General features: G+C 40.2%; 1 protein-coding gene across 7 annotated transcripts in view; it reads left to right on the top strand.

The window, feature by feature from the left end:
* LOC139044855 (mucin-22-like) overlaps window positions 1-21,949 on the top strand; it is a 59,854-nt gene extending 37,905 nt beyond the window's left edge. For 3 of the 7 annotated variants that reach the window (XM_070505711.1, XM_070505707.1, XM_070505709.1), the window contains 5 exons: window positions 924-1,012; window positions 3,031-3,094; window positions 4,845-5,016; window positions 6,673-6,742; window positions 12,606-21,949. In XM_070505711.1, coding sequence (XP_070361812.1) covers window positions 6,680-6,742; window positions 12,606-20,384 — 7,842 coding nt within the window. In that variant the 5' untranslated portion in view covers window positions 924-1,012; window positions 3,031-3,094; window positions 4,845-5,016; window positions 6,673-6,679 and the 3' untranslated portion in view covers window positions 20,385-21,949. Of the gene's footprint in view, window positions 1-923; window positions 1,013-3,030; window positions 3,095-4,844; window positions 5,017-5,177; window positions 5,282-6,672; window positions 6,743-12,605 lie in introns of those variants that run through there. The other 4 variants (XM_070505712.1, XM_070505708.1, XM_070505710.1 and 1 more) reach the window with 2 other exon arrangements.
* Window positions 21,950-25,420: the final 3,471 nt, after the last annotated feature.

Genomic DNA, 25,420 nt, shown 5'->3' with positions numbered 1-25,420 from the left:
CAAAAGAGAACTCAAAGTTAAACACATTAAATAGGACAGAGAGGGATATTTCACATGATAAAACTCACAATCCACCTAAATATATATTATTTATGATATTATAATTATTTATTATATATTATTTCTATATTATTACATATATTATAATATATAATATTATATGTTATTTATAAATATATAAATAAACTTCTAAACACCTAACATAAGTATAAAGAAAAATATATAAATGAGATATTGACCAATCCACAATTATGGGGGAGTCCTTAACATCTTAGAAATCCTCAGATCAAGGACACAAAAATAGGAAAGGAAGTTGATTTAACAACGCATTCAAAAAGTTTTAAATCAATGCAAGTACCTTGCAGACTAAATGGAAAAGATTGAAAACCCCAATGAGCCATTCACGGCAAAGTACAAATTGTTTTGCTAACCTTCCTGAGATAGACATTCTTACGGATATTGTGACTGTGACAATATCAACTTTATGGATAGTTAATCCTTGAAGAATCCTATTTAGAAAGATGAGTGCCCCATAGTTACCTCACAAAATATATCACCAAATTCATAAGCCAATTATATTATATAATTTCTCATTTGCTTCACTTTTGTTTTTGCATAATTGAGGAATACTAACATATATGAAACACTGAAAATATGTCATTTGCTAACTGTGTATATTGCCATAAGCAGAAATCACAGTACCAGAATGCAATGGTTTTAAAGCATGTCGGCTACTATGTCCAGGTTTCTGAATTCTGCAGGGCCCCTGTGAAAATATCATACATAGACCCTCCCTAAGTTTAGGAATCTATAGAGAGAGGGACAAAACACAGTAGGAAAAAAGAGAGAGTGAGAGTATGACACCATGGGATCCTTACTCGGTGCATAAGGAAGAAAGATGGATAAAAAGATATCATCATCAGGAGTGTCTCCAGGAGGCTGTGTGATTGGAGAGGCGCAATCTCAGAAGATGGAGTAGAGTGTCAAGAAGACAAGAGACTGACACCAAAAGGTAAACTCTAGATAGAACAGCAAAGCTAGAAATGTAATTCAATTAGAATTTTATGACTTGTTTCAAGATTAGCTCCAGATTTTGAAATTAAAGATACAATTAGCTATGACGAAAGAATGTAATTATTTGTTTCAGCCTGAAATTATACATGTCTAAACTAGAATTCCTCATCTCCCTCTCCAACACACACACACACACACAGACGCATGCGCGCACACACACACATATACTCCTCTACCTCAGTTAAAGGCGATTTCATCTTTCCAGTGGATTGAGCCAAAAATCATGGCCCCTCTCTTTCTCTCAACTGCTTCATCCAACCTATCAGCAAAACTTGCTGGCTCTGCCTTCAAAAAGATGTAGAATCTAACCACTTTTGCCACCCTGCACCCACCCGTGTCCAAGTCATCATCATTTCTGTGCAGGTTATTGCATATTACTGGTATCTCCGCCTCCAGCCTTGCCTCTCTCCTGCTATCCTCTCCATATTACAGCCACAGATATCTTTTTAAAACAAGACTCAAATCATGTCACTGCTCTGCTCAAAATCATGCGATGGCTCCCATCTCATCCAATGGTCTGTAAAGTCCTACATGATCTGGGCCATTTCCTCTCTGTCAACATCTTCTGCTTCCTCCTTGGTCACTCCCTCTAACCCATACTGGCCCACTTGCTGGTCCTCAACCATACCAGGCACACTCCTACCTCAGGGCTGTTGCATTGCAGTTCTCTGCCAAAAATAGTCTTCTTCCAGAAACCAGAGGATTCATTCCTTCACCTTCTTCATGTTTTTGATCAATTGTCATTTTTTCGGATGAGGACTTCCATGATCATCTATTTAAAATTGGAATGTCCCTTCACCCAGCACTTCTGATTTCACTTACCAAACTCTGTTTTGTCCACACAAGTTATCACCTTTAATAGACTATATAATTAATTTATGTCTCACACACACAACCTAGAAAGAAATCTCTATAGGACAGGGATTTCTTCTCTTGTTGACTGATATAACCCAATACTTAGGGCAGTGTCTGAAACATAGTAGGCATTTCATAAATGTGAGGGAATATTTTCCACTACTTAAATCTACTAGGTTTTGGTCTGATAAAACAAAATCTTAAATCAGCAAATATAGAAGACATTGCCAGCTCTTCACCAAAAAATAACTATTTTCTCCCCTCCCTGTGCATTTCCCAGCCTTCTTTGCTTTTAGCTGGTCACGTGACTGAGTTCCACACTATGGAATATGAGGAGAAGTGATGTAGTCATTTCCAGGCCAAGGCTCTTAGAAGTCTGTCCACTATCTCCTCCTCCATTTCTTTCGCTGGCCGGACAAGGTGTTGACGGGGCCCTAGCAGACTGTGGGGACTACAAAATGAAACGAGCCAGAGTCCCTGAATCACCACATGAAATAAAGTTGCCCACTGACCTAGAACACCAATCTTGAAACAAACAAATAATCCTCTCTTGAGCGTGAGCCATTATATATTTAGGGTTCTATTTATTCTAGCAAGTACCATCACTCCAACTAATATGTGGGACACCTACACGTACAACGAGGTTCTATGCAAGGTGCTGCAGAGCAACAGAGGACACGAAAATGAGAAGCACAGTAAATCTGTCACAAAACCAGTAGGAGAGGTAAACAAATGTAAATCACTAAAACTATGATCAGTGCCATTAGCAGGCAAATGTTTTTTAAATAACAGAGAGAATACCAAAAGAAAACAGACAACGCTTAATTTTGATAGAGGATGTTGGGGAACTACTTAAAGGATTACATAGCACGGTCTAAAAGAGGTAATGGGAAAGATCCCTTTAAATATAAACCTTTAATCACAAGAGAACAAACAAAGAAATGCTATCAACCAGTATGCTAAATATGACATATACCCAAAGATTACTGACCAGCCCATAGAAATATGTCAAAAAGTGCTTGTTGTGTGAATGAAATAAGCCACTGTCCTCTCCTGGCCCCTCACTGTCTCCTTCTTGTTCTGTTTCTCCTGGGCTTGCAGATGCCCGGGCACGAGGGCTGACGGGACTCTCTCTGACAGGTCTGGGAGGAAGGATCCCACTCAGGTAGGTCCTTGGGATCCACAGAAAGAGGCCTTTGAATACAGATCCAGGTTCAAACCCTTAGACATATTATCATAAGCCAACAATGCTGCAGAAATTTTTATAAATATATACATATTAGCGGGAAAGAGCAAAGCATTCAAGAATTCATCGGGATATTACTTATTAAGAAACTCTGTCTCCATTTGCATTAGTTTCCTAGGGCTGCCCAAAAAATGTATCACATTCTGGATGGCTCTAAACAACAAAAATTTGTTGCCCCCCAGTTCTTGAGGCTATAATCCCAAAATCAAGGTGTCGGCAGGGCCATGCTCCCTCTGACAACTGTAGGGGAAGGAGTCTTTCTTGCCTCTTCAGTTTCTGGTAGCTCCGAACATTCCTTGGCTGGTGGCAGCATAATTCCAGTCTCTGCCTGTCTTCACATGGCATTCTCCCTGTGTCTTCACATGGCCATCTTCTTATAAGGACACTAGTCATAATGGATCAGGGGCTCACCCTACTCCAGTATGACCTCATCTTAACTGATCACATCTGCAATGACCCTATTTCAAATAAGATCACACTGTGAGGTACTGAAGGTTAGGATTTCAACATATCTTTCGGGGGACACAACTCAACCCATTACATCATTTAGCATGCATCTCTTGTCATGTCTTCTCAAAATTTTAATGCCAAATAAGACTTACTGGTGATCAGATATATTTACTACCGGTCCTAATGTAAGAGTTTGCATTTTAGCTAATTGACCAATAATCTTAGATTAATAAATGATAACATTATTAAAACAAGGAAAATCTATATTGAAAACTAACAAATTTCATAAGCATAACATCAGAGTCATTAGACTCCAGAACACAAAGACTTCCCAAATTAAAGCGATGGGTCGATTTTTGGTTAAGTATGAAGCTCTCATGAAAATAGAAGAGAAAATATCACAATAGATACCTCACTATTTTAGAAGGTAATACTAAGACACTGAAATTACAAACCATGATAGCTAGATGCAAGAAAAAAGGAAAGAGAGAGAGATACAACAAAGTATGACAGAGGACTAAATTATGGAATAATAAACAAGAATCAATACTCAGAGAGATGAGAGAGAGAAATGCTATGATGCTAGTAATCTCATCAAGTATGGCTTCATAAAGGAATAGAATTTGATAAGCCTTGTTTTGATGGATAAGTAGCCAAATATTACATGAGAAGCAAGAGCAAAAAGTGACAAAACCCCAAGAGTGAAGTGAATAACATGCATAAAAGTTATGAATAATTTCTACTTTAATTGTACATCTAATATTCCAAGTATTCCTCTACATATTTTTGAAATATCATAGGGTGGAAATGTGACCAAGTCAGCACTGCCTGAAGTTATATTTTCCATTTCTAAAATAAGTGACATCTTCTGTAAGATATAATAAAATCAGATTCAGTGAGCAGATATGAGGTGCCTGACTTGACAATATTCTACACTTGCAGCTACGGCCAATACAAAGGAGAACAAGACACCCAATGTGTCCCTACTCAAGTGGGCAAGTCAGACAGATGTATGCATTCTTGCAACAAAAGGCACACTGAAGTAGAGGCAAAATAAACAGTGCACTGGGATTTATAGAAAAAAAAACAAAATAGGCTCCTACCATTAATATTTTATAATACCACTGTCATGTCTTCATTTTTTATTGTTCTTTTCCAATTTGCACATTATATCTTGGAAAAAATGGGCGTGATTATAAAGGCTTTTCTTCTTATTCAGACCATTAGGCTTTCTTAAGAATTATGGAAACCTCAGTGCTGTGTGACCACAGAGAACAGAGGTTACCAAAACCTCAAGAAGACTTAACTTAGTCACTTGGAAAAACCTGGCATGGGGACTCACAGTACAACTGCTCCTCAGGAAGGAAGACAAAGGACAACTGTCAAACACAGTAAGTGACAACCGTCTATTCTTTTGTTTAACCAGAACCATTCAATCCAGCCATGACCTTCTCTTCCAGCACAATATTTCCTCTCTCTGAAAGAATAGAATAGGAAAGACAACAGGTTATAAAAACCATTGCTGTCTCACTGGTTCTTACTTGTGTCCTTAGTCTTGACTTACTCCTGGACAGTGAAGATGTTCAAACACAGTAACTGACAAGAATCCATTTAACTAGTAATTGTACCACATCGGAAAAGAAGGACACTGTCCGGGTAGGTACTAGTAATCTTCAATAGAGGCTTTTGAAAAGAGACCCAGATTCAGTTCTTTTAACTTTAGATTTTTCAAGTTAATGAAAATTTTTCAGGCATTCTGATAGGATGATTTCTGGTATGCTTTTAATGAAAGTGTAGTTAGTGATACTATTTTTACATATTTGCAAAGTATGTGGTGGGAACATGACAAAAGAAAATATTCATTAAGCCCCATTTTTAAAAGCTGGGCCCACCTAATAGGTATTTCTAGACTTCTCTTCCAAACTTTTAAGGTCAAATAACATTCATTCACTTGCCCACAGGTTTTAATTAATTGAATGTTTGTCTTAACATGATTCATATTATTTTGATTCATGTTATTTCTACTCAGAAATCTAACTGCAGAACCTATTTTTTCATAGTGTAGAAAGAGCAAATTTTTTAAAAATTAACTGCGAAATTCTCTTATTCCATTATTCTTGTTCCACAGTTTAATTAACTTCCTAAAGGCATAGAACTAACAAAAATAAGACCATATTAGAGAAGAGATGCTCCAAAAAGAAACGTTTTATTCTCTTTCTTGTGGAATTTTTGGAGAAAAATAATTATTTTTAGATTTTCCATGACATCACAACAGATGCTTCGCAGTCAGAGTCATGTTTTCAAATCCCAGTTTTGTCACTTAACAGCTTTGAGACCTTGAACAAGTTGCTTAACCTTTTTCTTCAAGCTATAAAACGAAGATGACTTTATCTACTTCTTAGAGTTGTTGCTAGAATTGTGAGCAATATAAATAACATGCAGCCCATTTCTGAAAACAGCTCAGTAAATGGCAGCTACTCAGTAAATGGTAGACCTGTTTCCTAGACTGGAGACTGTTCTCATGACATGTTGCACTTAACTGGTCAGAAACCATCATCGTCTCTCAAGTCTTTCTGACTCTCACATTCCATGGCTTCATAAAATGGACTCCCAATACAATGAAATATCTAACTAACTTGAGGTACTATACAGTAGTAGAAGGCATTGTAACTTAAATAATACAAAATTCATTAAATCCATAAAGTATTTATATTCAATGGTGAAATGCAGTTTGTAGCACCATTTGAATAATGATGAATATTCTGAAAATTCATAATGGTTCAATATTACTATTTTCTCTTCTACATGCTTAATTATTTTTAAATTATAAAACAACCTATTTTCCTAGAATGCAAATATGCTAAAGTATTAAAAGTGAGATGTATTAAATGTCTTGGCAATTATATTTTGCCTCTTTAAGTCATTTCAAATAATTTATTACTCAATAATTTTGTCTATAAGAAATAGTTGTGTTGATAAGATAATTATTTGTCATGTATGTAGCTGTTGTCTAGACAACAAAGAATGAGTGATCCTTGTTCTTTCAGGGAGAAGATGGGAAGGATGAAAGGGCTCTACTTGACCCTGGGCCTCTTGGCACTTATGACCTGCTTCTCGGTAAGCACCATTGAGCCCAATCTGCCTTCTTACATGATTTAAAGACATTAATATGCACTTTGAAGCCATTAATGTGTAATTTGAGTTTTTTATATGTACTAAGCAGCTACTTTTTTCCATTTGGAGGATGAAATAAACCATTGGAAAAATCATTCATTCAACAATAGCTGATTATTGAATACCTACCAAGTAACATGTACTATTCTAGACACTGGGATATAGTAATAAGCCAAATAAGTAATAAATAAATATATGATATGTGAGTGGTGATAAATGCTAAGGAGAAAAAATTAAGCAAAGAAGGATGATATACATGGGGATCAGCTTGAATTTGCGGTAGGGTAGCCAGGGAACACTTCTGAAAAGGTAACTCTGAAAAGTTAACTTTTAAGGAAATAGCTAAAGCAAATGACAGAGCTTAATATGAGGTTCCTTGGAAGAAGAATGTTCCAGGCAGAGGGAACAAAAGTGCAAAAGCACTGAGGTGAAAGTGTCCCTGGTGTTTTTCAGGAAGAGCAAGGAGGCGAGTATGACTGGAGTTAAGTGAATGAGGGTGAAATTATTAAGATGTGATATCAGAAAGGTAATGGAAGCTGGATTAGACAATGCCTTAGGGGTCATAGAGAAAACTCTAACTCAGTGAAATGAGCCTCCATTGGAGGGTTTTGAGTAAAGGAATGACATGATTTGATTTATGTTTTAAATATACTAGATGCCGTGTTGAGAATAACCTATACTTTGTATTGATCTGACATGTTTTAAACATACTAGTTATTATGTTGAGAAATAACCATAGGAGGATATGATTTGAAGTGGGAAGACCAGTTAGGCAGTTACTGCAGTAATCAAACAAAAGATGGTGGTGGTTTGGAGGACAGTGGTAGCAGTGGAGATGATTAGAAGTTACCAAATCCTGGATATACTTTGAAGTAGATCCAAATGGATGGACTGGATGGGAGGTGAGGGAGAGAGGTCAAGTTCCACTCCAAAGTTTTCTCCTGAACAACCAGAAGGTAGGAGGTGCCATCAACTGAGACGGAGAAGGCTGTATGTGGAGAAGTTTTAGAGGAGAAGATCAAAAGTTCGGCTTTGGATGTGATACATATGAAATTGTTATTGAACAGTTCGAGTAGAGATTTCAAGGAGACAGTTGGATGGAAGATTCTGAGTTCAGGGTAGAGATCAAGAGGAAGTTATAACTTTGAGTGGCATGAGATGAATGAAATCACCAAGGAGGTGTGTGTCGATAGAGAAGATAAGAGCACCCAAGAATGACCATAGGTCCTCCAAAATTAAGACATCAGGGAGAAAGAAAGAACCAACAAACAAGACTAAGAAGGAATAGCTAGGGACGTATGAGGAAATAGAAGAGAGTGTTTGCATCCATGAAGCCAACTTCAAAAAAAAATTTATTCCAAAAAGGAATGATAAGCTTTGTCAAATGCTAATAATATGTCAAGCAAAATGAAGACTAAGAAGTCACCACTGTATAAAGCTACATGGACCAGGTCATTGGTTATCTCGACAATGATTTCTGTGAAATAGTAGTGATAAAAACTTGACTGGGGCAAGTTTAAGAGAGAAGGGAAAAAGTGTATTTGAAGTGAGAATAACTCTTTCCATGTGTTTTTCTGCAAAGGGGAGCACAGGAATGGGTTATAAATGGTGGGAAAAGTAGGTCAAGAAATACGTTTTAATGCTGATAGAAACATTCTTAGGGGAGCAAAATATTGATGCAAGTGAATTGTTGAAGCAGCATCCTTGAGCAGGAAATAGGGGACAGGATCCAGAGCACAAGTGAGTGGATTAGCTTTCTATAGGAGCAGATGTACATCTGTGATAAGTGGGAAGATAAGAGTAGGTGGCTGCAGATGTTGGCAGGCAGATAGATGTTGTGGTGGGAGTTTAAAGAAGCTCTTTTCCAACAGTCCAATTTTCTCAGGAAAGGAGGAAGCAAGGGTGTATGTCAGCTGAGAGTGAGGATGGAAGAGGTTTAGGGGATTCTTAGGACAGAAGACAGGGTAAGAATTAACTACACAGAAGAGTGGACGAGTGAGAGCACTAGAGATATGTGGTTGTCTGGCAGAACTGAGTGCCCATCTAGGGAGTGAGTACAGATGGAAAAGAGAAGTCCAAGGTCCGAGCCCTAGGAGACCCTGCTATGCACAGACTCTGAGATTGCTAGTTGCGGTTTTCATTTGGGGACATTTATTAACTGGAGGAGTGAATTTTTTCAATACATTACACTTAACTTTGATTAAATACTTTAATACTGGCATCTGGTTTGCAAGCCATATCAGGTTTTTCTCTCTGTATGTGTTTCTCGGGTATTCTGAAAAATATTGAAGACCTTAACACAAACTTTTTATGTACATTTATCTCATCTACGTTTCATAGAGGCTGGTGTTCAGTGATATCAAAGTCTTAAGTCAGAAAAATAAAGATGAATATTTATGCTAAAGAGTACAGACAGACAACATTATCTACTATTGTGAAGCATCCTGAAAGGGTATTGAGGATTTCAGCAGGAGTTGGGGTCAAGAAAAATTTCAAAGCAGGAGGTAGGAGGGGGTGGGGATGTATTAGAGGTGTATGTAGAATATGTATCACACTAAAAAAGCAATCTTTTACCAGTCAGCCCTGTGGCCTAGTGGTAGAAGTTTGACTTGCTCTGCTTCAGGGTCCCTGGTTCAGTTCCCCAGCACGGACCTACAGCACTCATCAATGGCCATGCTGTGGTGGTGACCCACATACAAAATAGAGGAAGATTGGCACAGATGTTAGCTCAAGGTGAATCTTCCTCAGCAAAAAAAAAGCACTCTTTTAACATTTTACAGTCAACAAGGAAGGAGCCAAGGCTACTGCTTTTGGGAAAATGATGACAGCCATAGAATATTAAATACAATCATCCTAGAGAAAAATATACAAAATATTTGTTAATGGTGTCAGAAAGGAAAGCATTCATAAAGCTCTCTTTTAGTCAGTGGTCAGTCAGTCAGGCAGCTGCAGGGGTGCAGATCATGATATGACTTGTCAACAAGAAGAAGGGTTTTGAATTTAACTCTGAGATAAAAAGCCATTAAAGCAGAGATGAGATGTCATCCAATTTCCATTTAAAAGGACCACTCGGGGCTATTATGTGGAAAATGGATTTGGATTTGGATTCCACTTCTTTAATGGTTATAGAATTGACAGTGATATTTTCTATTCCTTATTTTGATATTACGCTTTCCTAGGAATTCATCCATTTATCTAAATTTTCAAAATTATTGGCCATATTTTTCATAATATACTCTTACTTTTTAATGCTTAATATATCTGTAATTATGTCTCTTTTTTCTTTCTAATATTGATTATTTGTATTTGTGTCTTCCTTAGTCTTATCACAGATTTGTTGATTCTATGTCTCTTCAAAGAACTGTCTTTTGACTTTCTTATTCTTTTTATTACATGTTTGGTTTCCATGTTGTTAATTTTTGCTTTTTAATTTTTCCTTCTATTTTTTTTTAATTTATTGTGTTTTTCCTGCTTTTTTTTTTTGCCGGGGAAGATTTGCCCTGAGATAACATCTGTTGCCAGTCTTCCTCTTCCCCTGCCCCCAAAGCCCCAGTACAGAGTTGTATGTTCTAGTTGTAAGTCCTTCTAGTTCTTCCACGTGAGCTGCCACCACAGTATGGCTACTGACAGACCAGTGGTGTGGTTCTGCAACTGGGAACCGAACCCAGGCCGCCAAAGCAGTGAGAGCACTGAACTTTAACCACCAGGCCACCAGGGCTGGCTTGTGATTTTTTTTAACTTAAGAAGAAATGACAGCTTGTTAATTTTAGACTTTTTTCCTATTTCATAAATTATTAAGACTACAAAATTCCCTCTAAATACTTCTTCAGCTATGTCCCATAAGTTCAGTTCTAAATGTTTTCTAGTTTCCAATAAAATTTCTTTTTTGGTGCACAGGTTATTTTCCTTTTCTTTAGCAACTGTGTAAAATTAGATGTTATGCTACAGGATAGCTGCATTTATTTTTATTGAGGTATAATTGACATACAACATTATGTTAATTTCAGGCATGCAACATTGTGATTTGACATTTACTTACATTACACAATGATCACCACGATAAGTAACCAACTGTCACCATACAAAGTTATCACAATATTATTGATTATATTCCCTGTGCTCTGTATCACATCCCTGTGACTTATTCATATGACTGGAAGTTTGTACCTCTTAATCCCTTTCACTTATTTCACCCATCCCTCTACCCCACTTCCCTCTGGTAATCATCAGTTTGTTCTCTATGTCCATGAGTCTGTTTCTGTTTTGTTTTGTTTGTTCATTTGTTTTGTTTTTTAGATTCCACATATGAGTGAAATCACATAATATCATATCATATCATTTCTCTGTCTGACTTACTTCACTTAGCATAATACCCTCTAGGTCCAATCAATGAATACTTTTGTGGCTCTTTTTTATGAAAACTACTGTAATTGACAAGGAAACAAAGAATGAATGCTGCATAATTTCTGGCTGTAAGAAACTAAATTTTAATGGGGTAAAAAAAAAAATGATACATACAGGGGGCTGGCCCCGTGGCCAAGTGGTCGGGTTTGCACGCTCCACTTTGGCGACCCACCGGTTCAGATCCTGGGCGCAGACATGGCACCACCCATCAGGCCATGCTGTGGCACTGTCCCACATAGCACAACTGGAGGCACTCACAACTAGAATATACAACTATGTACTGGGGGGCTTTGAGGAGAAGAAAAAGAAGAAGAAAAAAAAAGAAGATTGGCAACCGATGCTAGCTCAGGTGCCAATCTTTAAAAAAAAAAATGATACATACAAATAAATAATTATATATCAATGCAAAATAGAATAGATGCCACTCCTTAAATCAGAAATCACGTTTGGCAAGGATGAGGAAGTACCTATAGCATCAAAGGATGTGTAGGATTTCTGACAGGCGGAGATGTGAAGTAATGGCTTTCAAACCCAGTGAATCACTAAGACAACATACAGAGCTAGTAAATCACGTCAAAAATGAAGCACGCAGAATTTAAAAGTTTGAATTAGAGATTTGGATCAAATCAGAAAGAACTAGAAATAATCAATTTAGGACTCCAAGAAAACTCAAAAAAATTAATTCAATGAAAGAAAATTGGAGAATTGGAGAATGGGGAGAATTTTGCAGCAAAACTGCAAAACTGAGGAAGATTTTATGAAGATTAATCAGCAAGTTATCTGGAGAGTGTGTCAAGAAGAATGAAACAGGAAGTAGTGAAGAAAAATTATTTAGAGAGCTCTTGTACTATAGAGCTGTTTCTCTTTATATATTCTCTTTATATAAATATAAATATATATGAATATGTATTGTTTTATAAATATGTTTTATATATTTTATAAATATATATTTATAAATTATATATTTATAAATAATACAAATAAATAAAAATATATATTTATATATTCTCCAGTAACCATATATCGAGCACCTAAAATGCTCAAGTCCCTTAGCTAAAGGTTCTGAATATAATTTTGCCTTAGTCCCTTTATGAATTGGAAGTATAGTAGTCTAATAAAGAACTCAGAGCTTCACCTCTTCTTCCGCAGCATCAGTCAGGGTGGGAGATGGGGCAGGCTCTGCGACTCTGTGCTTGTGGCCACAATGTGACGTTTGGAGAGTCCTCCTGAACCAAAGCTCTGCTCCCAACACAGTAGTTGTCTGAGAGAAAAGAGTTTTTCCTATCCTCCAATAATAAGTTTACCAACGCACAAAGAAGCTTGCTCACTCAAGATTCTGAATCCATGAAATTTTAAATGAGAGATTATTCATACTAAATGCTTTTCCTTTTTCTTCCCGCAGACAAGTATGACACAAGAGAGACAAAACAAGCTAAGAAACAGACTACACGTGAATCCATCTGCACAAGCATCATCATCCTCACTTCAGCATGTCCTTTCCTTGGGGAAAAGTGGTCAGATTCTCACTCAGCTAAATTCATCTGTTCAACAAAGAGCTGAAAGCTCTCAAGCCCATTTAAATCCCACTGGTCCAAAGACATCTCCAAAGGTAAAATCTAGTCAAAACTCTGCTGTACAACAAAGTAGCCGCCAACCCTCCAATTATCTGAATTCACCAGTTAAACCAAGATTGAGAACTAACAAATCTGATGCAGGTAAACCTGCTGAAAATTTAATCAAAAGTAATGAACCTTTCACCGGTATCTACACTCAACCGAAATTAGATCTACCCAAACTTCCTTCATCTCAAAAAAACATGAAGCCCAAAACTAAGCTAAACCTATTAAGTAATCCAAAAATACCTAGCCAACCAAAATCTCAGTTAAAAACATCTGAACAGAATCAAAGTAAACGTATAAAAGAACAGCATGTTATAAAGAGAAATTACGTAAGTGGGACTAAAAACCATCAAATTAGCCAACCAAAAGCTAGTCAAAAATCTGCACATCAAAAAACCCACCAACTCCAAAATCATATAAATATAACAGCTCAAAAAAGATCAAGCAACTCCAAATCTTCTCTAGTCAAAACTCCTGGAACATTACCAAGGAAATCTAAATCCCTTTCCAGTGCAAATATTCAACAGACCCCAGATCTCACTAAGACAACTGCGTCTTCAACTGGTGAAAAATACAGTCAACGTCAAACTAGGCAACGAACATTAGGTCCACAGAAAACATCTGGTAAATCAAAACTTCCAAAAAATAAAACCATAAAGCAACATCCCAGTAGTCAAATAGAAACTGCTTTACAAAAGCAAACTAACCAGAGACAATACAATTTCAATAATTCTCAAAGAAAACAAATCCGATTATCAAAGCCAAAGGCAAAATCTACTGGACAGAACAAACCTAAAGAAACAAAACAACCAACCAGTAAGCTGAGACCTAAAAAGTCTAGGCCTAGAAATCATCAGCTTGGTCAATCAAAACCCGAACAGATATCTCTTCCACAAAAAAGGAGCCACCAACCCCAAAATAATACAAAATTAACAGCTCATAAAAAATCTAGCACATTCAAATCTCACACAGGCAAAATATCTAAAAGATTACCAAAGAAATCTAAATCTCCCACAAGTCCTGTTATTCAACAGAACACAAGCCAAACCAAAGCATTTTCATCTTCAAATGGTCACCAACAAGCAAAGCCACACTCACTAGGCAAGCAGAAAATATCCAGCCAACCAAAACTTCAGGAGAAAACACTTATTAAACAGCCACCACCACAAGTAAAAAATCCTCTAAGAAAGCAAAATGACCAGAGAAAATACCATTTCAACACTACTGAAACAAAAAAGACTAGATGCTCTACACCTAAAACAAAAGCAAATGGACAAAAGAGGTTAGTGACAGCCAAGCGTGGACCTCATTCATACGGTCAGCCAAATCCTCATCAAAAATCCCCTGCACCACAAAGCAGCCAACAATCTCAGAGTCCCAGGAATTCCACAGCTCACCGACAACCTAAAACCACCAAATCTCAACAAAGTAAAACTGCTAAGAAATTCTCAAGAAAATTCCAGTCTCATCCCATTACCGACATTCAACAGAACTCAAAACAATCCAAACCATCTGCATCTTCAACTGGTAAAAGAAATGGTCAACACCAACCTAATCTACAAAAAAGAGTCAATCAATCAAATCTTCATAAAAATATAACCATCAGGCAATCAAGTCAAACACACATTCTGATACAAAAGCAAACTGACCAGAGAAAACGTCATGTCAACATTTCTGAAATAAAACAATCTGCAATCTCAAAACCTAAGACTAGAGCAAATAGAAACAACAGAAGTAAACAGGTAAAGCAGAAAACCGGTCAACATAAACCTGCCCCAACTGGGCCTCATCCACATGGACATCACCAACCCGGTCAACCCAAGCCTGGTCAAAGAAATGGCACACAAAATGTCAACCATCTCCCACATCACATGCATTCAACAGCTCCCCCCAAAATTAACAAAACCAAATCTCAGCAAGGAAAATCTGTTAAAATTTTTTTAAGAAAACCTAAACCTCACTTTACAACCAAAGTTCATCAAAATCCAAAAAGATCCAAGCTACCTGCAGTTTCAGTTGATAAACGAAACAGTCAGCACAAAACTCCACCAAGAGCATTAGGATCACGTAAAACATATATCTTATCAAAACCTCATAATAACACAACCGAGGAAAAGCAAATCAGCCAAACGAAGACTCCTATACAAAAAAATATTAGACAAAGGAAAGATAATCCAAATGCTACTGAACAATCTGGGAAGTCAAAACCTGTTGCGAACAGAACAAACAGAACCAAAAAGCTGAAAAAACAACCTGGTCAACCTGTGCATAGACATCCTCCACCGGGCCAATCAAGACCTCTTCAAAACTCTTCAGTGCAACAAAATCGTAACCAGCTCCCAAATCACAGGAAGTCATCGGCTCTTAAAAACCCTCGAACTATCAAATACCAGCCAGGCAAAACTACGAAAAAGTTATCAAGAAAACCTAAACTTTACTCTGGCACCAGATTTCAACAAAACCCAAAAGTACCCATACTACCTTTGATTCCAAATGATCCAATAAAAAGTCATAGTCAAACCAAGCTGAGACCATTAGGTCCAAAGAAAACATCTGGCCAAGCAAAAACTCATAAAAATCCAACCATAAAGCAACAAACAAGTCAAGCAAAGACTGGTCCGAATATTCCCAAACATCATCAGACTGGACTCTCAGGGCATCATCTAAATAAACCAGTAAGAAAACAATCTGGCCAAAGAAAACCTAAGGCAAAAGCAACCATGCAACAGAAAAGCAAAAAGGCAAGGAATCCACTCTGCTATTGGAGACCTCCCCAGCCAGGCCCACAGCACCATGGTCCTGGCCAACCAATACCTGGGCCAAAGATGCCTTTACTCTGGCATCCTGCTGTACAAAAGCAGTATCTTAATCCATTTTATCTCCATCCATATAAACCCATCCAGAACCCTGGTTCACGCAAACATTGTGTAAGGCAACCAGGTAAAAAGTACCCACTTCCTCCAAGCAGACCTCATCCAAAACCAGCACTGAAACCTAAACCTGGCTTTCAGCATCATTTTCCAGTGGTACTTCCTCCCACACAACCTGGGAAGTTGCCAACAGATCTTAACCCAACAACCTCTAAAACTGTATCCCCAAGACCATTTTTATTGACCACCCAAGCTTCTGTGACCCTTCAATCTGTATCAACTAGCAGAAAGCCCACCACAGACTCAGCGGCCCCTATCACCAAATCTTCCCCAACTTCTAATCCTACAGCTACAGCCACAAAATCCACTGTTTCTACCAAACCTGTGGTTAATACTCCCAAATCCTCCACAAGTGCCAAGGCAGTGACCCCTACCACCAAATCCTCCACCACTAATAAACCCGCCGCAACTATCACTCCATCCACGACCAAAACCAAGGCTGTGACCTCCGCTGCCAAATCCACCACCAACTCTAAGCCTGTCACCTTCCCAGCCAAATCCACCACAACTTTAAACCCTGTGATTCCTACTACAAAACGGACCACCTCCACCAAGCCTGAGGCACCCACCAGCAAACTTACCACCACTATTAACACTGTAGCTGACGCCAGTTCATCTGCCACTATATCACCCAAACCAACTGAAATCACTAGTTTCTCTTCCACCAGCCCTGCTCCTACAAAATCTGCCCAAATGACCAAATCTGTGGCAAAAACCACTAAATCCCTTCCTACTACCACCAAAGTTGCCAAATCTTCCAGTTCGGTATCACTCATCACAGAAACAACTCCTGCTTCTAATTTCTCAACAATTGTGACAAAAACTACATCTCCTATCACCACAGAATCAACTCCACAGGCTATATTAACCACCGCTACATCCACTACTACCACGGCATCACCTATCAATACAACCATACCATCTTCAGTCACTGCTGCAACTCTGGCTGGAAGTACCTTAAGAGCTGTGGACACCACAAAGACTCCAGCCACAACCACAGTTTCTGTCTCTACAGCATCATCGAGAAACATGTCTGCTGCTACCACAGCTGCTCCCAAAGTTACTTCAACCCCCCTCATCACAGAGGCTGCTCCCAGCACAGTAGGTCTCTCTACCACATCTGTTGCTTCAACCACTCTTGCTCCCTCTCCCTCTTCTCCTTCAGCTGCTTCTACCTCCATCACCAAGTCTCTCTCTACCAGGCCTGCTGCCACCAGTACCACATCCACGGCTGTGGACACTACAGCTCCCTTGACCACAGCACAGGCTTTCACCAGCACCACTGCGGCTATCACACCTATTTCTACAACATTGGCACTGACAACCAGCTCTACTTCTACGGCTTTAAAGGTTAGTAAGACTACCCCTGCCACTATGGCCACAGCTGCCATGAAAACTACCACTTCTGCTTCTACAACCACAAAAGCAGCCACCACAGATGCTCACTCCACCGTAGCTGCTGCCCTAAGCACAGAGACATCCACAGTGACCATCCCTGAAACCACCACCACTCTTACTTCCGCCCCTCCCACTGTCCCTGTAGTACTGCATTTGACTACCACAGCAGATGTCACAGCTTCACCCACTGATGCCACAGCCACAGCCCTGGTCACTGATGACACAGATGACACATCAACATCTTACTCTAGCACACTTGATGGCGCCACACTTGATTATCACCTTGACACTACTGACTTCACCTCTACCGCTTCCTATACATCATCTGCCAGCACACGACCCCCGACCTCCAAAGATGTTCCCTCTGCCACACTCTCTGCCACCACAGCTGTTCCTACTGCTCTTCCTACAACTGCCTCTGCTTCTACTATCACAGACACTGTCACCACCATGACTGCTGCCCCAAGCACTTCCACTCCATCCGGCACCATTCAAGCTGCCACCTCCACAGCTGTGGTTCCAACCACAGCAGCTGCCACTGCTATCTCTGGTATCACTAGTCACTTGGCTCCATTTATCTCACTTGGAGCAGGAGCATCCACAAGTATCACCTCTGCTGCCACCATCATGCCTGCCATGACCACAGAGGCCCCTAGCACAGCTTCTTCCACAGTCACTTCCTCCTCTGCTGCTTCTGTCACCACACAAGCTGCCATGAGCATGTCTGTTCCTTTTAGCACCACACAGGTGGCAACAGCTACAGCTGTCCTCCCCAATTCATCTACAGAAGCCACGAGCACCTCCCTTGCCACCGTGACCACTGCTCTTCTTGACACTTCCCCTCAGGCCGCTGCTGTCACTTCTCCAGCCCCCATTCCTGCTCCTTCCACCCCTGGTGCCTCCACTCCTGCTGCGACCAGCACTTTATCAGCTTCCTCCATGTCTTCCAGCATTTTGCGAGCTTCCATCACACCTCCTGCCCTCAGTTCACCAATATCCACTGTGACCACCATGGAAAACATGATGAATCCTATTTCCACTACTTCCTCCGACTCCTCTGCTCTTTACTCCGCTACCATTGAAGACACCACAACTTCTACTGACACTATACCAACTACACTGGTCACCACAGATGATATGACAACATTGGGCTCTAGCACATTTGATGACACTATTATTGATTATGACTTTGACACCACCACTGCTACCTCTGTCACCACTCTTACTGCCACAGCCTCTTCAGTGCCTTCTACCACTCCAGAGCCCAGCAGTACCTCTGATGATCACTCCAGCTCACCTGCTGCCACAACTACTTCTTCTCCCTCTTCCACTACACAGAATGTCACTACTAGTTCTGCCACCCCCACAGCTGCCACTGCCATGTCTGCTCCTGCAACTACTGCATTTCTGACCACAACAGTAGCTGAGACCACTAATAAATTGGTTTCTCCCATCACACCTGGAGCACTTCCAGCAACATGCACAAGTAGCACATATGTGGCCACTAACACCTCTGCCAGGACCACAGAGGATGCTACCACAGCTGCTTCCACATTGATTTCTACCACAACCACATCTGCTCCCTTCACCACCACAACCTCTACCTCTACTACCTCCAACAGTTCACCTCTTACCACAACCACATCTGCCTCATCTACCACAGCCAGGATCTTAACATCCTCCGGCTCCACCAGCATCTCATTTGCTGCCATGACAACTTCTGTTCCTTCTTCCACCACTCAGGCTGACACCACCACTTCTGTCACTACTATACCTGTCTCTACCACCATCGCCACTGCCTCCTCCACACCTACCACATCTGAGCCCATCACCTCCACAGCTGAGGTCTCCTCTCCACCTGCCACCCTCACTACAAGTACTCCTGCCCCTCCCAGCACCACACAGAGTGCCACTACCACAGCTCCTCCCACCAGCTCATCTGCCGCAGCCATCAGTACAGCCCCAGTCACCTCAACCATTTCCCCTTCCTCAACTACCATGCAGTCTGTCTTTACAGCTTCTGCTGCCACAGCTGTCCCTACCGTGCCTGCTCCTACAACCACTACTATCACAAGTGCTGCCACCTCCACAGCTGAAGTCTCTTCCTCATCTGCTGCCACTAACACCACACCGATTACCACAAGCACATCCACCCCTTCTAGCTCCACACAGCCAGCCCTCAACACAGCCTTTCTCTCTCTCTCTTCTGCTGCAAGCTCCACCCCTGCCACTACAACCTCATCTTCTTCCTCAAACATTGCTCAGACTGACACAACTACTTCTGTCACAACCCCACCTGTCTCCACAACTCTCCTCACAGCCTCCTCCACGAGGACTACCACTGAGCCCATAATCTCCACAACTGAGGTCTCCTCATCACCCACCACCATCACCACAAGTCCTCCTGCTCTTCCCAGAACCACAAAGAGTGCCACTACCACAGCTCCACCTGCCAGCTCATCTGCTGCAGCCATATCGGTCCCTACCAAACCTGCTCCTACCAGCACCACTGCCACCACAGAGATAAGCACTACCATAGCTGGTCTCTTTTCTACATCAGCTGCTGCCTCATTTTCTGAGGCCTCTTCCCCTTCCACTGGGGAACCTTCCCTAGCATCAATAAACACTACTTACGATGCCACTCACACCACCATGACTACTGCAGCCAATCCTACAACACCTGCCTCCACAATCACTCCTGCCACTTCTACAGGCACACAGGCTGCCACTACCACACCTGGTCTCACCACCATGTCTGCTATTACCAGTACCACACCTACAGCCACAATGACTTCAGTTCTTGCAACCACCACATCTGGTGCTTTAACCACTCCTTCCATTAGTACCTCATCAACCCTCACCATGCCTGCTGCCACTGCAGCAGCGACCACAGCAGCTCCCTCCACCACTTCAGCTGATGCACCCAACACACTTGTTTCCACTGAAGAGATCACCTGTGGTACACCCACAACTCCTAGGCCCACTACCACAACTGTTTCCTCCACACTTGATGACACTGCCCCTTTTGACACCACAACTCCACCTATCGACATGACAACCAATAATGTCATCATAGATAACTACACTTTAACACTTGACCCTAGCACATTTTATGACACTACACTTGATAGTAATGATGGCACCACTGAGAGTGACACAGCTGAGCCCACATCAGATGCTTTTACACAAAGTCAGGCTGAAACTGAATCATTTCCTACAGCCCAGTCACCATAGAGCACGATTCACATGGGTGAAACTTCTGAACCAAACTTAACCCGAGACCAAAATCTAACACCTACTACTCTTTCTCATAAATGTGCTAAATTTTCTTCCAGCTAACAATATTTTCATTTCTATTCTTAATATCAAAAGGAAGTTTAAACAGCATAAGTACATTTCATTTCAGTACACAAACTAAAACTATCCTTTCTATTATCTATGAAATGATAAAAACTTATCTTTAAATTGTGTAAATCACAATGACTTTTTTCTAAAACATATACCCAAGAGAAAGATTTAAAGAAATCATGCCAAAATGTTAACGATGTTTGCTCTGGTGGATGAATTAGAGAGGGCTGCAGGACTGAGGTGAATGGAATCATATCTGACTGAAGAAATCCCTTTGGCTCCCTATCCAACACCTCTCCCTAAACTTCTCCAGATTTCCATGTCATCCAGCAAATGCTACAAATGCACTCTGGACTTGATGAACACACATACATACACAAATATAAATCCTTAAGAATTATGAACATTTCTGATGTAATCAAAGTTAACTGCAAGCAAGCCAATTTACGAAGAAAAGTTAACATATTATTTACTAGTTATCATTACCATGAAGAGATCCTAAATTAAAAGTCTTTATCCATTAAAGGTGCAATAACAATTTGTAAGTGAATCAAAAAGATCCACCATCATTGTTTGAAAATTCAGTACCACTGCAGCTATCATAGAACGCAAGCCCTCTGAGCTCCCATTCACATGACACTGGGCATAAACTTGCTCATGGCTGCTGCCTACCCAGCGGTCACCTGAGTGATGAGATTAAAATTCACAAAAAGAATAAGCCAGAAGCAATAGAAATTAAATGAAAATAAAGGCTAACATGAGAAAATTGAAGATATGTTATTAATGACATTTTCATTTTACTTCCAACAATACCTGGCCTACGAAAAGATAATTTTTAAAAGATAATTTGTAGCTCTGAGGTGCATTAGGCACAGATTAGCCATTCATAAATCATTATGCAATGGATTAAGGTAACCTTTCACAGGGCAATGATATAATGCTGAAATGAAGTAAATGAATTACATAAGAGAAAATTTAATATAGAGTACATTATTCTTTACTACAAATATGTTCCTAAGAAGTTTCATGTAAGCTGATTATTTTTAATTAAATCATATTAAGAGCACTAAAAATGCCTGCTATATGGTACTCTTAAATTATAATAAATACTTATAATAAGAAAAAAGTCACCTTTTGTTTTATCTGCTGGGAAGCTTTGAGTTTTTATTCACAACATTTACTTAAAGAATTACAAGGGGAGCATTTATCGAAAAGTAAATATTCACAAATTTATTTCTGCAGACTATGACTGTATATCTTTCACAGAGCACACACAATAGCAGCAATCACTGAAAAACTTACTTCGAAGTCCATAATTTAACCATAATAAAGGTCCTCTTTAATAAACAGCGTGCATTAGCAGCCCCAACAGAAGTAAATACCCACCACTGATGGGAAAGCTACAACAAAGAAAATCTCTTCTTCATTTTTGCCACATAATAAAAGTTTAAAATGACTGTCTTCTTTTTGTTTGTTGTACATAAAAGAATCCAAGAGCCCCTCAGTTTCAATCAAAAGGATATGTGTGATAAATTAAGTGCAATGATTAGATCCAGCCACACATAAAAGAAAGCAGTCTGTTCCACCTCCAATACTTTCTTTACATGCTTATAACTCCTCAATCTGGGCAGATACTGGACTAGAATATATGGCTGTATATAAAGCAACCTGACTATAAGACAATTTCCACATTTTCTGGGTGAGAGGATAACCAAAATCCCTCTGATTTGGAAACCCAAATACAGAAGCTTCTAAAGATGTAAATGAAATTGTCACACTCTATTTATAATATGTAATCTATTTACTTAGATCTACATATATATTTAAGATCACATATTATGTGGAAAAAGATATTAATGTCTAATAACACTTTCTTCTACTCTCACATTTCATAAAATAATTTTCTTCAAACTCTCGAGATTCATCTTCGATGCACCATGAAATACATCTCATATCATGCACATGCTATCTTTAATATTTTAAAGCTGGCCACTCATCACAAATGTGCCACAATCCATAGTTTGAAAAACTCTGCCTTAAGAGTTGCATTTGGGCTAGACTACTGAATTATGCCATGAGCTTGGACCACAAACTGCAAGAGCCATTACTAAGGGTATTGGGAATTCAGTTTTCTGAAAACTTGCTCTTCCCTGGTGACCATCTCTCCTTTCCATTCTTATTCCAGTCTCTGAGTCTGGATTGGCATCCTCAGCTAAGCAAACCAGACTCTACTTTTCTCTGGGATTGACCGAGCATGATAATCATCAAAACTACTTGACCCAGATTCCAGTTTCAACATTTTTTATTACAGACTTTTTGACCACTCTCCTGTTCCTAACAGCTTCTTTGTCTCGCAATTAGCTGTCCTTGGCTGTAAATGGCGCTTGGATCTCAATAAACCCTGCACAAGCCAAGACCCTCTTCCCGTGTCGTGCCAGGGCAAAGTAACCCAACAGAGCAAGAGAGTTCAGGAAAAAATATCTGATTTACTAGAAATTAAGAAAAACTGTTTCAAATAACCACCGGGACAAAGTGAAAATCAAAACTGTGATTACAAATCATCTAAAAAGTTAGGAAGAGTTGAACAGTTTGTTCCCAAATCAAAGCTGTGATTAAGAAAATTTTAGTCTTAAATGTTATGTTATTAGCTAAAATAAATAAGGAGGACTACATCAAACTAAAAAGCTTCTGCACAGCCAAGGAAAAAAATCCACAAAATGAAAAGGCAACTTACAGAATAGGAGAAAATATTTGCAAGTCATTGATCTGATAAGGAGTTAACATCCAACAGATATAAGGAACTCACACAACTAAATAGCAAAAAACAATTGGATTAAAAAATGGGGAGGGGAATTGAATAGACATTTTTCCAAAGAAGACATACAAATGGCCAACAGGTACATGAAAAGACGCTCAACATCACTAATCATTAGGGAAGTGCAAATTAAAACCACATGAGCTATCACCTCACATCTATTAGAATGGGTGTTGTCAAAAAGACAAGGGATAAATGTTGGTGAGGACATGGAGAAAAAAGACCCTTGAACACTGCTGGTGGGAACGTAAATTGGTGCAGCCACTATGGAAAAGAGTATGGCCATTCCTCAAAAAATTAAAAATAGGACTACCATATGATCCAACAATCCCACGTCTGGGTACTGCTGGTTCGAAAAATGGCCCCTATACAGGGAGGGCAGGGAAGAAACAGGCAGACCATTCCAGACTGGTAGGGGGCAGGTTTAACGAGCAAGAAAACATACATAAGAGGCTTGTTGTCTTCTGCAACCACAAGACAAGATCTCTGCAGCCACCAGCCAGAATCTTCAAAGTTTATATAGAGGCCTTAACTGGGTTCAGTCACATTTTCAGCCCACATGGTCTCAACAACACCTTACTCTCTCAAGGCTACATCCTTGAAAGCAGCTCCAGCTGTGGGAACGGTGGGCAGAACATACATTCCAAGGACAGGGGAGGGTAAGGAGCCTCCAATTACCAGGGTCCAGCTCATGGGTCAACAGGCAGTCACATCCTCTCTATGACTTCCTCCGACACTCCACCCTCACGACCAGCGCTTCCAATCCCACAGCCCCCATCTTCTGCAATGTGCCCTGAGCAGTCAGCAAGGGATTTCATTAGCATGGAGGTGGCTTGTTTGGCGACTATCTGTTTACAGTGGAGGCAGAAAACATAGCAACGATATAGGCACGTGCAAGAGAAAACACAGATTAAGAAAACGATTCCCAAAATAAGTAACAATTTTTTCCACCAAGAGCCCCGTGATCCGAACCACTGATTTATTAAGTACCCCAGCTGGGGGTCAGTCACTCAGGGCATTCACTTGCATCCTCATATGATTTAACAAAGATGTCACATTAGCAGACTCACCAGGTATGAACACATAACATTCTCTTTGGATAATGGTATAGGTGCCCCCTTGTGAGGCAGTGATAACGTCTAAGGCCATTCTATTTTGGAGGACAAGTTTTCTCATTAGAGACATCTCAGCGTTCAGTAAAGACAGGTTTTGTCAGCTACCAATTAAGCCTTGCTAAGAATTTACTAAGGGCTTCTACGTGTGTTATAATGTCCTCCGGGCCAATGGGGGGAACAAAGATGATGACCAAATGGTTGTACCAGTGGAAAGTAGAATGCACCCACCTGACCTCGAAGAGAGGGAGGTCGAAGCTTTAGGAACTTGACCTGGTTGTGCATACCACACATGTTGGTCAGAGGAGGCAGCACTGTCAAGCGTGAGGATATGGACTGGGGGGTGGGACATGCCGGACTAGGAGGCCCACATTCTCCCCTCTTTCAGTGGTGCATGTTCCATTCAGGTGGAGGGCATTTCAACAGATCCAGCTTGCAGCAGGACAAAGGGATCCCAGTGGAGACTGAGTAGTTCCCCCTCACCCAAGGGTGCAAAGTAACTTGCCCATCCCAGTGGGACGTCCCATTGCAAATTTCAGTAGATACTTTTCCCAGGCATGATGGGGCTTGGTGTTTTCACTAGCACAGTATGTTGATTCATGGTGAGAGGTGGGGCAATGGCTGTCTCCTATGACTACTATACCTTTACAGTACTGGGTGTGTCAGCAGGGGTCCCCAGTCTAGCATATAAGGCAACAGGCCCTACCAAATGATCATTCAAATGTATTGAAGCCTGGGGCAGTACTTTGGTCCACCTGGCCAAGGTGGTTTTACCTGTTAGTAATTTAATCTGCTTCTTTAATATTCCATTTATCCTTTCTACCAACCCTGCTGCTTGCAGATTAGGGGGAGATGGAACCTCCTTTCAATGTCACGGTCTTTTGCCCACTCTTGCACATCATGAGCTTTGAAATGTGACTCCCATCACTGTTTATTCAACAACGGTATCTGTCAAATAATCTAATCCCTTCTAATCCCCTAATGGTGCCAGCCTG

This window comes from Equus asinus, chromosome 3 (assembly GCF_041296235.1).
Source record: "Equus asinus isolate D_3611 breed Donkey chromosome 3, EquAss-T2T_v2, whole genome shotgun sequence".
In the NCBI taxonomy this organism is placed as follows: domain Eukaryota; kingdom Metazoa; phylum Chordata; class Mammalia; order Perissodactyla; family Equidae; genus Equus; species Equus asinus.
Note: the sequence above shows the minus strand (reverse complement) of the source record. Positions and strands in the feature narration are given on the sequence as shown.